Here is an 18,347-nt window from a genome sequence, read left to right on the forward strand (position 1 = left end):
AAAGAAATTGAAGGGATACAGATAGAAAAAGAATAACTCAAATTATCACTATTTGCAGACAATATGATTTTATACCTAGAGGACTCAAAAAAATTCCACCCAGAAAACTTCTAGACCTTGTAAATAAATTCAGCAAAGTAGCAGGATTCAAAATCAACACCCATAAATCAAAGGCATTTCTATATATCAGTGACAAATCCTCAAAAAGGGAAATAAGGAAAACTACCACATTTACAATAGCCTCAAAAAAAAAAATAAATAAAATGCTTGGGAATCAACTTAACAAAAGAGGTGAAAGACCTCTACAATGAAAACTACAGAATGCTAAAGAAAGAAATTAAATACCTTAGAAGACGGAAAGATGTACCTTGCTCTTGGATAGGCAGAATTAATTTTGTCAAAATGACCATACTATCAAGTGAACTCAACATAGACTTCTCAGAAGAAAAATATAAAAATCAATCAACAAATATATGACAAAATGTTCAACAACTCTAGCAATTAGAGAAATGCAAATCAAAACTACTCTAAGATTTCATCTAACTCCAGTTAGAATGGCAGCTATTAAGAATACAAACAATAATAAGTGTTTGTGAGGATGTGGAGATAAAAGGCACACATAAATTGCTGGTGGGACTGCAAATTTGTGCCGCCAATATGAAAAGCAGTATGGAGAACCCTTGGAAAACTGGGAATGGAACCACCCTTTCACCCAGATATCCCACTCCTCGGTCTACAACCAAAGAACTTAAAAACAGCATACTACAGGGACACAGACACATCAATGTTCATTACAGCATAGTTCACAATAGGTAATCTGTGGAACCACCTAGATGCCCTTCAGTAGATAAAGAAAAAGTGGTATATGTACACAATGGACTATTATTCAACATTAAAAGAGAATAAAATCATGGCATTTTCAGATAAATGGATGGAGTTGGAGAATATTATGCTAAGTGAAGTTATCCAATCTGGAAAAAAAAATGCCAAATGTTTTCTCTGATTTAAGGATGCTGATCAAAATGTGTTGGGGGATGGGCATGGGAGGATTAGATGAACTCTAGATAGGTCAAAGGGTAAACAGGTAGGGAGGGGAAGGGAGGGGAAATGGGGACAGGAAAGATGGTGAAATGAGATGGACATCATTACCATAAGTACTATATAAAGACATGAATGGTGTGACTCTACTTTGTGTACAACCAGAAATATGAAAAAAAATATGTTCTATATGTATAAAATGAATCATAATTCATTCTGCTGTCATATATAACAAACTATAATTTTTAAAAATGAAAAAAAAACATACATAACCTGGATAGTCATATACCTGCTAAGGAAATTAAATTTGTTGTTGAAATCCTCTAAATATGAAAACTCCGGTTTCATATAGTTTACCAGAAAATTGTATCAAATATTTAAGGAAGAAAGTATACCAACTTTTTCTCACCCTCCACCAGAAAACAGGAATATACACTTCCAAATTCCTTTGAAGCTGTCATTACCCTAATACTAAGACCAAGGATTTATATATGTGTGATTTCCATAGAATCCAAATTATTTTTTTCTTATTTATTTTACTTTTGATGTTGTAGCTAAAATATTTTTGTCTAACCCAAGGTCACACATATATTATTTTATCTTTTTCTTTGGAAGTTTATAAATTTCCACAAAAATGTGCAAGAAAATATTTGTAAGTCATATATTTGGTTTGTTTCCAGAAAATATGAAGAACTCTCAAAGCACAAGAAAAAAATTTAAGTTAAAAAAGTAAGCTAAAGTTCTAAACAGATACTTCCTCATGTAAATGGCAAATAAGCAATGACAAAGTTCTCCAAGTTAGTAAGTCTTTAGAGAAATACAAATCAAAGCCACAATGTAGTACCACTATATATCTGTTAGAATGTCCAAATTGATAAAGATTTTCCATAACATGTGTTCGTGAGGAGGTGGAGCCATTGAGACATACAGTCAATAGTTCTGTCATCACATTTTCATCACTGAATATAATTTGATAGGCATTTTTAAATTTTAATCTTTTTATTTTTAAAGAACTGTAGCCTCATAGAAGCGTTACGAAGACAGTAAAGAAATTTCACTGCTCCCTCCACCCAGTTTTCCTTAATCTTAGCATCTTACCTAAATATAGCAAAATTAACACAGCTAATAAATTAATGATGATACAATACCATGAACCAAACTACAGACATTATTCATATATTGTCAATGTTTTCACTAATGCTCATTTTTTGTTCAGGATCTTACATTTAGATGTTATGCCCCATAGTTTCCTCCAATCTGTGATAGTTAGTCAGTTTTCCATTGTTTTTCATGACCTTGACATTTTTAAAGAATACTAGTCAGATATTTGGTCAAAGCCCACCCACCCCCAGTTGGGCTTGCCTGATGTTTCCCAATGTGTAGATCGAGGTTACAGAATTTGGGAAATAATATCACAGAAGTGATGTGCTCTTCTAATTGCATTCAACCAGAGGTAAATAATGTTGATATTCGTATCTAAATTTTCACTGTTTTATGTTTCCTTGTTCTTGATTTGTTTTTCTCTTTTAGATTGTTTATTAGGCTCATTTTAAAATCTTGATCTAAATGCTTCTGATTCTACCTTCCTTATGAAACAGCGAGGCTTCCTTCTCTCATGTCTCATTGCTTCAGCATCTAAGTTCCTTATCCCTAGTGGCATCAACTACTCTGTGTGACATTAGTGTGGGGAAGCCAGAACCCCACTTAGAGACATTAGTCAAGTTAGCTCAGATGAATGACCCTAGATTAGAAAAATTTGCGTGCCAGAAAACTACATACAATCAACCTCTGCTCCACAAAGCAACTACTTAGTTTAAGATGTTACTATTTGTCCACCCAGAAGAACAACAGTAAAGCAAGACAATCCTTAAAAAAAATAATTCATCATGGGTAGGGAGGGGAGGGAGGGAAGATGGTTAGATGGGAAGAGGTAGGAACAACAGACCAAAGTATATAAGTTCCCACCTATTTTTGCTAGTTCTTAACAAGCACAGGGCTTTTATGCACTAATTTTTCCTTGAGAACACCTGAACTAGAGCTTGAGTTGTCATTGGTACAAAAAGAGGCTCTGGTCTTCCTAAAGAAATGATGAAGGGAAAGCAAAACAGACTCCATTGGTTCTCATCTTCCTGTTGCTATTCTCAACTGTTGCCTCAAGATAACACTATAATTTTCTTCAATCTCGAGTTCAAAAATTCTGTTCAGTCCCAAGAATTTTCTCATTCAAGTGCCTGTTTTCACTCTAGAACTAAACATCTCACACTCAACACCACTGACGTTTGAGACCAGATAGTAGTTTGTGGTGGCAGCTGTCCTGAGCATTGTAGGATCCCTGCAGCTTCCCTGGCTTCTACCCACTAAATGCAAGCAGCATTCCCACCCCAGCTGGGACAATAAAAAAAAGCCCCCATGTACTGCTAGATGTCTTTTTGGGGATCTTCCAAGGGTAAGAGCCTCTGCTTTTAACTTGTTCTGGAATTGATCTTTACCCATTTGGTGTCTTGGTAGAAAATATCAGGGCTCAAACTAGACCCACAATGGTGCTGGGAACAACCAAGTGGAGAAATTATAAGGGAGGTCATTAGCCATCTGCCTTTGAGGATATGTGACCCAGAGAGGACCTTGATTGAGGGTGAGGGGCTTCTCTGCCTGCTAATACTATAGGGTCCACTGGTCCACAGAGTTCCCTGTCTCCCAAGGCCTGGTGCAGTCACTAGAGCCAAGAAATCCATGCTGGACAGCTCAAAGTATCAGCTGATGGCTGTCTCATCTGGGCAATACACAGCTTCAGCTCCCCTGCATTTAATTGGTATTAAAGATTAAAAAGCAAATTACCAAAGCAATCACACAGAATCCACTTGTCTATATCTCACTACAGCTCCCAAGCAGTTTGATATTTACTGTCAGCTGGCATTTAATTACTCAGCCAGATTTGGAGGCCATAATTGACAGAATGCTGAAGACTAATTCTTTAAAAGGACGCTTTCCCCATACAAGAACACTTGGGCTCAGAGGTGGCGCCGACTCTTGTTCCAAGGATCAGGGAGACAGACACCAGAGCAGATTGGCTCCCTCTCCCCACTCCTCCTGACTGTTCTCTAGTTGATTTTGGTCCTTGTGCCTGTTGGGGAAAAGCAAATGAGACATTGAGATATGAAACATTTCCCCTTCCAAATCCATTCAAGTCCCAATTCTACAGGAAAAAAAAAACAAAAAACAAAACACATCCTAGAGACAGACTTGCCCCCATGTCAGAACCCCACAGCAAAGAGAACTACATTGTTTCTGGGTACAAAGGAAGAATCTTCATTTAGAGGCATAGTCGGTGGGACATCAGACTACTGCTGATTATTTAATTACATATTTCTGAAACGTCACTGCACTTTGTAAAAATCTGCAGCTCACCCTTGCTGCCCATGTCTCATGTCACTGAACGTTCATTGTTCTGACTTCCTAATCATGCATCAATTACATCATGTACTGTTTAATAATTTAGACATTTAAAAGTGGATTGGGCTCAGCTGCATAAAACACAGAAAAGAGGGCATGCAGTTCTAAGAAAATATGGAAAACATAGTAACAGATTAGTTATTCTTCTCTCTAATCTTTCAAGGTTGTTGATCATCAAAATTTGCTCAGTGCTATATTGAAAATATGGAGATCTTAATGCAAAGAGAAAAGCACATTTGTCCTAGCATTTGGTTTTGGGGGAAAGGATTTTTAAAATAAAATTTACCAAAATTCTAAATAGGGCAAGTTTTCAAAAAGAAAGAAAAAAATTTCCCAAATGTTCCTAAATTTCAACTAGTGATTGATTATGGTCAAGCACTAATCTAAGTAAATATGTTTTTGTTTTCTGGCTCCTTTTTAAAAACACCAAACATTTAAGCCCAATCGAGGAGAACATATTAAAAAAAAAGAGGGATAGATATTAGAATTACTTCATTTTAAAATATTGAAACTCATGTTGTCCTGGCCTCAGCACTCACTGCCCTCCTTTTCAACATTATTTCAACATCTGCCCTCCTTTTCTGCATTAGGAAACAGTGAGATCTGTTGCAGTCATATCTGAATCTGTATAAGGCCAAACTCTTCAAGCCTAAATGAAATATCATAGCTAGGAATTTTACAAACTAGATTTGCATACAAATCCACCTGGCTTGAAATGGAGAGAGAGAAAAAACAGTGCTATTTTCGATGTCCCATTTAAAGCCAGCATTGCCCTGCTCAGATAGTGATGTGCAATCTGGGCTTAGGGTTCACAGTGCAGCTGTCAGCGCGCCTGGGCAGAACCATAGAGAGCAGATGCTCACCATGCAGCACAAGTTGGGGTGGATTAGGTACCTGGCTTGCCTCCAGCAGTTCTGTGCCTGCATATCTGGCCATGCTGTTCCCTGCCCTGATTTTCCTCACACACCTCTTTCCAAAGTGTTCTTCTTCCAGAAACATCCATGAACACAATTTCCCTTTCAGTCTTAAGAGTGCTGAATGATTGCCTCTTATGAAATTAACAAAAGCAGCTGGGTATATGACTCAGCTGGTAGAGTGTTTGCCTTGCATGCACAAGGCCCTGGGTTCAATTTTCAGCATACACAAAAAGAAAGAAAGAAAGAAAGAAATGAAATTAACAAAAGCAAGCATAGTTCTTCCTTTCAAAAGTTTTTTTTTTTTTTTTTTTGTGTGTGTGTGTGTGTGTGTGTGTGTGGTTTTTTTTTTTTTTTTTTTTTTTTTACTATACCATGTTTGCTCATTCGGGAGTGAAGGCATGAACCCCACTCCATTTCCAGATGCCTGTTGTTTCACCCTTAGATCTTTTCGCTTTGAGAGGGGAAGCTCTGCCTTCCCCTTTCTATTTACACCTTGTTTCAGGGCATTTTCCTTATTGACCCCAATTCTACCAAACTGGCACACTCAGAGCTTCCATGATCTGCAGGTCCCAACAAAGAATATGTACTTTTAAAACAATAACTTAATATACATTTATCAAAAAATGATGTAAAAACCAGGATTTTTAGTTTTAAAAAGTAAACAAATACCCATAATCCCAACAAATATTATCCTTTTGATGTATTTCCTTCTAATGTTTTTCAAAAATAAAATTTATTTTTTGCACAGTTATGATGATACAATTATTTATTTTCAGACTCTGGATTTCTTAATTTTTGAAAGCATTTCCCATTGAAAAGTGTTTAAAAGTTCCATTTTTAAATTGAAATAAACCTTCCTATAGGGCAAAGGCACCCTCATTTATTTAATCATTTGCCTATTGTTAGGCAGTTAGGTGATTCCATTTCTTTCATTATGATGAATAGCCTAGAATGAACATCTTTGGGCTTAAATCTCTGACCCTATCATTGATTACATTCACAGGTTTCTAAGAGTGGAATTACTGAGTCAAAAGATATGAACATGTTAAAGTCTTAAAATAAATTCCCAAGTTTATATCCAGAGAGGTTGTTTCAATTTGCTCTCCTACCAACATATATTATCTTCATTTAAAAAAAATCTTTAGTAATATGATGGCCCAAAAATTGTATGTAGTCAAACTTATTGATCTGTTCCTTTGTGATTATTTCCACCATCTGACTGCTAAAAAAAAAAAAAAGGCCACTCTCATTCTAAAGGCAGAAAACTAATCATCAGAATAGTCTTCTATTTTTTTGCAAGTATTTATTCTTACATTTAACTCTATGTGAAATTAATGGATGTGTAAAAAAAAAAAAAAAAAGAATCTTTTAGGGGGAGGGTACTTTATTTCCTCATTCTTACAAACTTCCATATTGGAGAGATGTCTTCCTCACATTTGTTTTTTTGATTTGTTTCTATTTGATTTTCTTAACTGGGGCGGATAAGTTACCTGATGGATATGTGTGGGAGGTGGGAAGATCTTCCATCTTCTTTGGGCCTGCCCTCCCTGCAGGAGCTCTCTGTCCACTCTGCCCTGCAGCTTCAGAGGATATGACCCCATGGGAAGAATGAAAGTGTTTAGTGCTGCCAGGGGCTAAATCTCAGTAAGTCTGCTTTATTCAGGTGCAAAATATTAGCAATCCTGCTTTCTTAACAGATCTAGACCCACATTCTCTGCTCAATCTTTATCAGTGATCAGTGTAATCAATATATAGTCAGCCCTCCATATACACAATTGCACATCCTCCAGTTCAAAAACAACATAGACTTTCCTCTTGTCATTATTCCATAAACGATACAATATTACAACTATTTGCATAGAATTTACCTTGTATTGTGTCATTATTAGTAATCTAGAGATGACTTAAAGTACACAGGAGGATGTGCACAAGTTTTTTGCAAATGTTACATCATTTTGTATAAGGGAGCATCCACAGGGGTCCTGGAGCAAATCCCTCATGGATACCAAGGAAAAACTGTATTAATCTGCATCTTTATGACTCTGTCCATCTCTCAACTCATTTTGAACATGAACAGCATAAAGGAGGGTTTTATCAAGCCCCCTAAAACCCCAACAATTTAAGTTGATTTTTAAAAATAGCAAGGCAGGGCTGGGAATGTGGCTCAAGCGGTGTTGCACTCCCCTGGCATGCACGGGGCACTGGGTTCGATCCTCAGCACCACATACAAGTAAAATAAAGATGTTGTGTCCACCGAAAAATAAAAAATATTTTAAAAATTCTCTCTCTCTAAAAAAAGTAGCAAGGCTATATTTCTAAATAATAGCTCCCCTCTTCACCAATCCATGAGATTTTCTTCACTGGATATTATTTTTAAGTAACAATTATTTTTATTACTTTTTTATGTGGTGCTGAGGATTGAACCCAATGCCTCATGCATGAGAGGCAAGCACTCTACTACTGAGCTACAGCCCCAGCCCTTCACCGAATATTATGTTATACTTTAGACTATTTGGTCTTTTCTGTATAATATTTAGAGTACTGGTTTTTCAATGTCATACAATACCATAGATACTATAAGGTATAATTATATTGATGATACCCTATTTATGATACTGTTTCAAAAGTCAGTATCATATGAATTTATAATATATTTCATTATTTATGTTTCAAAAGATGCAGTTATTGTGATATTTATTTGAATTGCCAGAGAGAAACCCTGAGGACAGTGATTCCCAAACTTTGCTGCACATTAGAATCATCCGAAGAGTTTTTGAAAATAATGATGCTGAGGCTGCATACAAATTAAATCAGAATGTCTGGGGATGGAGGCCAGGCATCCATTCTATGTATGTATGTATGTATGTATGTATGTAATTTATTTATTTATTTTTGGTGGTGCTGGGGATTGAACCCCAGGGCCTTATGCATATGAGGCAGGCACTCTACCAACTGAGCTATATCCCAGGCCCCAAATTTTTTGATGTTCAAGGGACTGTAAAGTACAACAAAGTTTAGTAGAAGACATCTTCCCCGGACCAGGGGAACAGAAGCCAGGATTTTATCACAATTATTTTCCACGACTATATTAATACCTGATCACTGCTTCCCACACTAGAAAGGGTTTCCATTAGTTAAAATGTTTTAAAATAGCTCTGACTATTCAGAAGAAAATACTGAATTATCTTTAGTCATAGCTTTGTTAGACAATACAAAGTATACTGATATAGACCTGATGTCTGTTTTCTCAGGGGATAATATGGTATAACAGACAATGGAAGTATAAACCAATCATAAACACAGAATGCATCAAAAAAGCATGATGCTTAAACCCATAAATTAAGAGTAAACTACTCAATAATTGCAGGATGGGTTTATTTTATTTATTTGAAATATTATGAAAGGTTGGGTATTTTTCCTTTTTGTCTATAACATTTGCAGAGCCTTGAACTTGGTCCAGAATATAGAAAAAAAGCCTTGACTTTATAGAGCATGTTTCTTCTAAGAAGTCATCATCTCCATCCCCAGCTTCAAATGCGTATCTATAGATTAAGTTTTTTGAGCCTCTCTATTAGTCCATCTTTGTGTTCCAGAATTACAGCAGATTTCCCTGGATATCTGATTCCTAGGTTATAATCCAGCTGAATCATGTCTACTGGGAAGAACTTTAACATGTTGCCCTAATATCCTCTGAAAGCTACAGGAACTTCCTTCACCTTCCAGGGTTTTGGTGCCCAAAGAAAAATTCCCACCCTGGCAACCCTTTCTGAACAATGGTCTGACTGAGTTCCACACTGGGCTGTAACTTACAGTCATTTCATCATAGTCCAAAAGGCATGTCCTGTGTTTCTACCTCTGCCCTTTGAGTTGCCCCAGAACCCAACATTCTAGTGTTTGGCTTTGGACTTGACTCCTCCATCCCTTATTCTCCTACAGCTCTACCTCTTGGTTCCCTTCTTCCTAGGCACCATCTCCTTTACTCATTGCATGCCATTAAGCAGAGTTACAGTTGAGCCAGCTCCCCATGAGGGTCATGTAAGCTGACAGTGTCAAAAGAACCCCCTCCTTTGGAGCTAACACAAATTGTAGCATTTTTTCACGTTCTGTACTCTCAATGAGACATTACTATCAAGACTTCTGGATCACCATTTTCTGTCCAGCCATTCCCTGCCTAAGTACATATGTGCTTCAGAGATTTGTCTATCACCTCCCTCTCTCCTTGCTTTCAGCCTATTGCGAGCTCACTGGTTCATATTCATGGTTTTTACAGCTACTGTGTCAAAGTCTTCATTCTCCTGGCATTCACCAAAACTTCAGGTCTATATCTTTGCTGACTTCCAGAGACTCTCCAGTGCCTATTCCAAAGGCCTTAATTGCAAAGACTCTAAGGCCAAATTCTTTCACTTCCCCTAGTCCTCTTACAACACTCTCATTTCAACTTAGCCTCTTCAACTATGGCCAGAAGCAGGATATTATGATAGTAATAGCAAGAACAACAACTTGTGACTTATCAGACATTTACAGGGAGCCAGCCACTATGATGAAATTCTTACATTCATCATATTATCTAGCTGATTTCGGTCACTCTTTCCAGAAAGAAGCCTCATCTCCATTTTATAGCTGCTCAAGCAAAAACTTAAAGAAGATAAGTACATTGGTCCAAGTAATACAGCCCACATAGACTCTGTCCAGGATCTGGAAACCTTATTTCTGCTAGGTGCTGAGTTATTCCATTCCTCTCCCAGTATACTGGAGTAAAGCGGAAAGCTCCCTGTCATCCATCTAATCCCAGGGCACTTAAATCAATCACATCTCTCCTTCTGCCCTATGTGACCCAGGGACAGGCTATAGCTATCAGTTGAATAGTCACCCTCAAAAAAAAGTTATGTAGTCCTAACTCCCAGTAATCCATAATGTGGCCTTACTTGAGATATGGTCTTTTCAGAGATAATCATGTTAAAATTTGGTAATTATGATACAATCCCATCCCTAATCCAATATGACTACTCTGTAAAAAGGGAAAATTTAGATACAGTGCTACACAAGAAAAACATCGAGTGATGATGGGAAGTTTTGCCTCACATGCTAAGGTATTACGGAAGCTAGAAGAGAGGCCTGTAACATTCTTCCCCAGAGCTTTTAGAGGGATTGTGGTCCTGTCAACAACTGTATTCCAGCATTCCAGTCTCCAGACTGTGAGACAATAGATTTCTCTTGTTCTAAGCCACACAGTTTGCTGTAGTTTGTTACAGCAGCAATACGAAACTAGTATGACTGATTTCAGCCACCTTGAAATGACAACAAATAAGAGAAGAGCTGCTCAAGAAATCTGAGAAGCCATTCCCCTTCTCTCACCAGTTGTGAGAAAATGAGCACATTATCTCCAGTCAATGCTGGTAACCATCTTACAAACGTGAGTTGGGATAAATGAGGCAGATCCAAAAGATGGCCTTGCAAGTCTCAGGGGTCCTAACTCCCTGCACCTGAGTGCGTCCAAGCTGGGGGCTTCCTGACCTCTGATGCTATAGGTCCTTGCTGTTCAGTTTGAATTGCAGTTGCAGCATCAAGCAAAATATCCTCAAATTTTCTGACAGCTTCAGGAGGTAAAACTCCGCCCAAGAACCTATAATTAATATTTGGCAGAAGTGGAATTTGAAGAAGTCCATCAAACCCCAAATTCAGCCTACTATACAATATTGAGTTCCACTTAATGTATCCTAGGCTGCTTCTGGCAGTAGCAATCTTCTAGCTCCTCCATTTGTTTACCTCTTCACCTGAATCTCTTCCTATTTTAGTCCATCTTTAGCTTGTTCTCATAATCTTGATTCTAACACAGCATGCTTTCCTCTTTAATCTTTGGCACTTTGCCTCAGGCATATACCACTGACCTGGGGTACCTCTCACTTTTGGCTGCTCAGGATCACCAGTACATCTGGGCAAGCCCTGTCCTCCCCTCTGACTGGATTCTGACTGGATTTGTTGAGCTCCCAAGGAGGCTTGCAAATTATACCCAGGCACAGTCCACAACAGACTCAATTTCTAACAATCTAGTTGGTGGAGAAAGTCACTTGCAAATCCTCATTCTGATTGCTAAGATGTTGCAGGGACAACATCTGACTACAGACCCAATGATTAAAAGCTTTATGGGCACTTCACATTCAGACTAAAAATTTAGAACACAGCTTGACAATAGACCAAGGGTAACTCATGTAACCAATTCACAATTATAATCTCAAAAGCTGTCTTTTAATTCTGATTTGATTTTGAATATAAAGGCAATAACTCATTACTTTGCCGTGATATATTTTTTCCACCGATTTACCAAATATTTGAAAACCTACTATGTAGGATGTACTGTGTTAGATGGGATTATAAGAAACCCTGTTCACATTGAGCTGAGCTAACTGTCTAGAAGAGAAGAGAGAGGAATCAACATCAGCATTATTCAAGGAAAGACAACACATTTCGTGTATTTGTACCTAAAATTATAAAAGATGAAATTGGACACGTGGGTAAAAACCATGCCTTGTAAGCCATATTAATTGCTAAAAACTCATTATCTTCATGTATGAAGTATTACTCATTCACACTAAAATACATATGTGTAAATTTCCTCTTCTCTATCAGGAGGAGAATGACCAACCCTGGAGATCCTAGCAGGGAGTTCGAAGAGTCAACTAGTAGATGCTGACTTAGAAGACAGGGCTCTGCCTCCTTCTCCACTTCAATTCTTTTTCTCTAAGTCTGTTAGTAACACTGATCCAGGGAGAAAGATTTAAAAAAAAAAAAAAATCTGTTTTCCATCAGCTGTACTGGGCTTGGCCCCAGCCCTGCTGAGCTGCAGGGCACTGGGCTGTAAGAGCCATGTTGGAAGTGACTTCTTTGATGTTTTCAAAGGTCGAAGCACATTGCTCCCCTTTTGGAGTGTCACTTGGCTGTAGGCAGAGGATGTTTCAGCAACTGGGAGAGCCAATTAGAGCCAATTATAACCCAACTAACCTCCCATGACACCAAAATTCCTTGTAGAACTTGCCAACTCCTTGCAAAAATAGTGTGCATGTGGGCCTAACTCCAGCATGGAATGTGCCCCAACCACAGGATCACTGGTTACTCAGTATTTTCCACCACGGCTGCATACTGCAATCACTTCTGCAGATTTTTAATTGTGACACCTAGTATCCATGCCCAGACTATCTAATTTAAATGGTCTGAGTTGTGGGTCCAGGCATCAGAATTCTTAAAAATATCCTCAGGTATGAAAATACCCAAAGATATAGCTGGGCTGCTCTGAAATCTAACTTCTGCTTCTCCTCCCCTGTTATGAATACATTATTCTGGATTAGTTTGCACCTGTCAACTAACTTATTAACATCAGGTCCTTATATTTTATTTTCTTTTTTAATTAATTTTTTATTTATATATGTCAGCCGAATGCATTACAAATCTTATTACACATATAGAACAGAAATTTTATATCTCTGGTTATATACAAAGTATAATCACACCAATTCGTGTCTTCATACATGTACTTTGGATAATAATGTCCATTACAGTCCACCATCATTTCTAACCCCACACCCCTCCCTTTCTTTGCACCCTTCTGCCCTAGCTAGAGTTCATCTATTCCTCCTATGCTCCCTCTCCCTACCCCACTATGAATCAGCCTCCTTATATCAGAGAAAATATTTGGCATTTGGTTTTTTGGGATTGGCTAACTTCACTTAGCATTATCTTTTCTAACTCCATTCATTTACCTGCAAATGCCATGATTTTATTCTCTTTTATTGCTGAGTAATATTCCATTGTGACACATTTTTTTTAACCATTCTTCTATTAAAGGACATCTAGGTTGGTTCCACAGTTTAGCTATTGTGAATTGTGCTGCTATAAACATTGATGTGGCTATGTCCCTGTAGTATGCTGTTTTTAAGTCCTTTGGGTATAGTCCAAAGAGAGGAATAGCTGGATCGAATGGTGGTTCCATTCCCAATTTTCCAAGAAATCTCCAACACCACCAATAAAGGCATTTTTGTATATCAATGACAAATCCTCAGAAAGAGAAATGAGAAAAACTACTCCATTTACAATAGCCTCAAAAAATAAAATAAAATGCTTGGGAATCAACTTAATGAAAGAAGTAAAAGATCTGTAAAATGAAAATTGCAAAACCCTAAAGAAAGAGGTCAAAGAAGACCTTAGATGATGGAAATATCTGCCTTGATCTTGGATAGGCAGAATTTGTATTATCAAATGACCATACTACCAAAAGCACTGTACAGATTTAATGCAATTTAGATCAAAATCCCAATGACATTCCTCATAGAAATAGAAAGGGCAGTTGTGAAATTCATCACAAGACTCAGAACAGATACAGCAATCCTTAGTAAGAAGAGTAAAGCAGATAGTATAACTATACCAGACCCTTAAATATACTACAAAGCAATAGTAACAAAAACAGCATGGTATTGGCACCAAAACAGACTGGTAGACAAACGGTACAGAATATAGAACACAGAGACTAACCCACAAGATTACAATTATAAGATAATTAATATGAGATAAGATAAGGTATTAGACAAAGGTGCCAAAAACATGCATTGGAGAAAAGATAGCCTCTTCAACAAATGGTGCTGGGAAACTGGAAAAGCATATGCAACAAAATGAAATTAAACCCCTATCTCTAACCATGCACACAACTCAAAGTGGACCAAGGACTTAGGAATACAACCGGAGACCCTTCGTCTAATAGAAGAAAAAGTAGCCCAAATCTCCATCATGTGGGATTAGACCGAAACTTCCTTAATAAGATTCCTTTGGCTCAAGAATTAAAATCAAGAATCAATAAATGAGGTGGACTCAAACTAAAAAGTTTCTTCTCAGCAAAAAAAAACAAACAAACAAAAAAAAAACAGTCTGTGAGGTGAATTGACAGCCTACATCCTGGGGGCAAATTTTTACCCCTCACACATCAGATAGAGCACTAATCTCTAAGGTATATAAAGATCTCAAAAAGCTAAACACCAAAAAAACAAATAACCCAATCAATAAATGGGCCAAAGACTTGAACAGACCCTTCTCAGAAAATTATATACAATCAATCACCAAATATATAAAAAAAAGTTCATCATCACTAACAATTAGAAAAATGCAAATCAAAACCACTCTAAGATTTCATCTCATTCTAGTCAGAATGGCAGCTATTATGAAGACAAACAACAATAAGTGTTGACGAGGATGTGGGGGAAAAGGTATACTCATACACTGCTGGTGGGACTGCAAATTGGTGCAGTCAATCTGGAAAGCAGTATGGAGATTCCTTATATTTTCTTTTTTTGAGGGTTAGATGGCTAGAAATGAAACCCACATCCTCATGCATGCTAAGCACGTGTTCTATCACTGAACCACACTCCCAGTCCAAGCATTAACTCTTTCAGATATGTTCCAAATAAATCTATATTTTCATCTAATTTTATTCTTTCTTAACAAAATATATGTCTGGTATCCTAAACTAAGCATGTGAACAAAGCTAAAGGGTTTTTTTTAATGTTTTTACAAAATAGTCTTGAAAAACTATTTTTATCTAGTAGAAAGAAAATTGAATCTACAGCATCTAAAAATAAATTGGCATTTTTGACAATTATAGACACATGTTTGATATAAGTATGCATACTTTTCTATATTTATCTGTAAGCATATACATATATATACACATATCTCTAAGTATATACATATGTACTATATATATTCATATTTCTCATATACACAAACACATACAAATATCTCCCATAGCACAAAGTCTTGTGCAAAGCAGATAACCAATAGGAAGTAATGAGTGAAGAGACATGAGAATTGATACATGGAAGATAAAACTATAAGATAAATAACTTTTATTTGCACATTTAGATATATGAATATGTAGCTTATATGTAAATACAACCTTATTTCCAGCTGGCATCTGATAATAACAAGACATCTGTTATAAATTTCAATTTTTTATTCAATCATTCTATGTAAATAACTGATATATGCAATATAGCAGGATGTGACTTTTACTTTTTTAAATGTTAGTATATTACATTGATGATTTTAATAATGATTAAAATTAAACTTCATTATATTCTTAAATGGGAATTTTCAAGATGGATGCTAAAATATAAAGGAAATTTGCTTGACTCCAAGATGTCAAATGTAAAGAAATAATGACTCCCAGAATAAATCAGGCTCTAGATTATGAGAATAATGTCAAACAGCATAAGAGACAATTGAGTCCAATCAATTTTTTTCAAAAAATTGGTTTGGTTTATAGCAGCAGAACTCTTTCTTTTCACAAAGTATTAAGCGGAAAAGAAATATAAATATATATACACATATATGTATACTCACATATATGTATACATACGTATGTACACATATGTTGTATTATTTGCAATGCATACACACAGATACCCATAAAAGATCTTTGTTATTTTATTAACATCAGGTCCTTATTTATATAAAAAAAGATCTTATGTGTGTGTATATATATATGTATTTATTATATATAATAAAAGAGAAGCCATATGATTAGCATGATAGTAATGTTAATAAAAACTAAGACTGTTTCATTAAGTATTTTATAATATAGTCTCATTTAATCTGTAAACAAACCACTGAAATTGATAACCATGTGGATGAGGAAACCTAAAGCCCTAGTTCTTAAAGAGGTCTAGTTATTTGTTCAAGTGGTAGAAATTTAATTATCTGAACCGAGAGTTAAATATGGGCCCATCAATTTGAGTGCCTGCATTTTTAACCACCAGAGTATAAAACAAAATATGAAACTTGCCTTGATTTTAGGGGCCCTCAACTGAACCCAAGTTCATGAAAATTCATCCCCAACTCTCCTTCCCAAAACCTGGAGTTTCTTTTGCATCCAGGAAACCCATCCTCTGGGCAGAAAACCCTTCCAGCCTCCTTGAAAAAAGCATTACTGTAAATGAGTCACATTAGCTCTCTTTGTTTTGTGTATTTATTTCTTTATTATTTGCTCTCGTTATCTAGAAATCTATATTTTAAGCCTAATTGTCTCCCTGCGGTAATGATTAAGGCATGACTCTGAGATTTGCATTGCAAACACCATGAGGCCTTCAACGGGAGCAGATGAATTCTGAACTTGGCGTCTAACAACATTTATTGCTTCATTTTCATGTCTTCCTGGCTTCGTTCTGGGCCAAAGTTGTTAATATTTTTTTGAAGTTCCAAAAGGATGGGAGGAGGTAGAATTTAGGATAATGATTTCAAGTCCGCATTGACTCTACCCAGTAGATCAAAATTGAACTTTTTATTGCTGTAACCATATCTTTGAATAAGAAAACCCATGGATCAGTGCTTTATGTACATTTTACTAATGAATATTTATAGGACCACCCACAGAGTGTACAATCTCACACAAGCTACTCTATTTAGACAATGGTTTTTTGGAAAAACCAGAAGGGGCCTTAGAAAAAGGCATGCTATAAGTGAGATGCATTTTTATCCTTCCCAAGGGGAGGTGAGAAGCCTTTAATGGATATCTATACTTCTTCAGTTTTGTTGTCTTAAAAGTTTTATTTATTTTAGAAATAGTTACAACCTAGCCAGGTAAATACATGGCCATAAATTCCATTTAACTTTTTTCCCTCACTGGAATAGGCTCATAAAAGACAACAAAAACCTGCGGAAAATTCAATGAGGGAATAAGATTGTCAATACAGTGTGTGTATTTGAAAATAAAATGGCACAATCAGGTATAAAAAAAGAGTCTGCATTCAAGTTAATAAAAATCAATCTAGAAGAAATCAGACTATATTTTGGTATCTAAGTAATACTATCTTTTAATAACAATAAAACTTTCTAAGTCTCTAAGACTTTGTCATCCAAGTGCTGTGATAGGACATACAGAGCACTCAGAATCTACAGATGCATTCAAAATCCTTTTCCTGGTCTCCATCACTAAGAATGGGGAGAGCTCATCTCTGGGGCACATCTTACACAACAGACTCCCCAATATTGCCATGGCTCAACTCATCAACCAGGAACGTTGACAGGCAAGTCTTATTCCAACTACAAAAATAAGTACAATTAGGAGGAAATAGGAATTCTGTAGAAAAATACTTGTACGAGTCACTATTTTTTTTTTTTGCAAATAATGGATGAACTTAATAAATGGTAGCTATGACATGTAAATAGAAGATTCTGCATACTCAAGTGAAAAATAATAAATCTGACCTCCAGAGCCCAATAAACTATTTTATTTTTATTGAAATACATATTTTCATATCTCTAAGAAGCCCACTGATTGTAAGATATGTCATCTATTTAATAACATTTCTAGGGAAAGAGGAAAACATGACTACCTTGAAAAAATATTTTTTTCATTGATTTTAGAAATGTTAAAACATGGGGAAATGTGCCTTGCAAATGATGAAATAAAATTATACTTAGTTCAAAGAATATTTTTATTATTTATTCTAATTTGTTATACACGATAGCAAAACGCAATTCATTTCATATTACACATATAGAGCACAATTTTTCAAGTCACTGATTGTACACAAAGTATTTTCACACCATTCATGTCTTTATACATGTACTTAGGGTAATGATATGTAACACATTCCACCATAATTCCTACCCCCTTCCCTCTTCCCTTCCCCTCCTTCCCCTTTGCCCTATCTAAAGTTCCTTTATTCCTCCCATTCTCCACCCTGCATCAACTTTATGAGTCAGTATCTTCATATCAAAGTAAACATTTGGCTTTTGTTCTTTGGAGATTGGCTTACTTCACTTAAGCATTATATTACCCAACTCCATCCATTTACCTGCAAATACCATGATTTTATTCTCTTTTAATGCTGAGTAATCTACTAATCTAGTAATCCCATCTACTGAAGGGCATCTGGTTGGTTCCACAATTTAGCTATT

The 18,347-nt window shown here is 36.3% G+C and overlaps 1 protein-coding gene across 1 annotated transcript in view; it reads right to left on the bottom strand.

The window, feature by feature from the left end:
- Positions 1–1,783: 1,783 nt before the first annotated feature.
- Spata19 (spermatogenesis associated 19) overlaps positions 1,784–18,347 on the bottom strand; it is a 92,798-nt gene continuing 76,234 nt past the window's right edge. The window contains exon 7 of the mRNA XM_040285563.2: positions 1,784–4,159. Within this exon, the coding sequence (XP_040141497.1) occupies positions 4,010–4,159 (150 nt within the window). The 3' untranslated portion in view covers positions 1,784–4,009. The remainder of the gene's footprint in view (positions 4,160–18,347) is intronic.

The sequence above is a fragment of the Ictidomys tridecemlineatus genome, chromosome 4 (assembly GCF_052094955.1).
Source record: "Ictidomys tridecemlineatus isolate mIctTri1 chromosome 4, mIctTri1.hap1, whole genome shotgun sequence".
NCBI lineage: Eukaryota > Metazoa > Chordata > Mammalia > Rodentia > Sciuridae > Ictidomys > Ictidomys tridecemlineatus.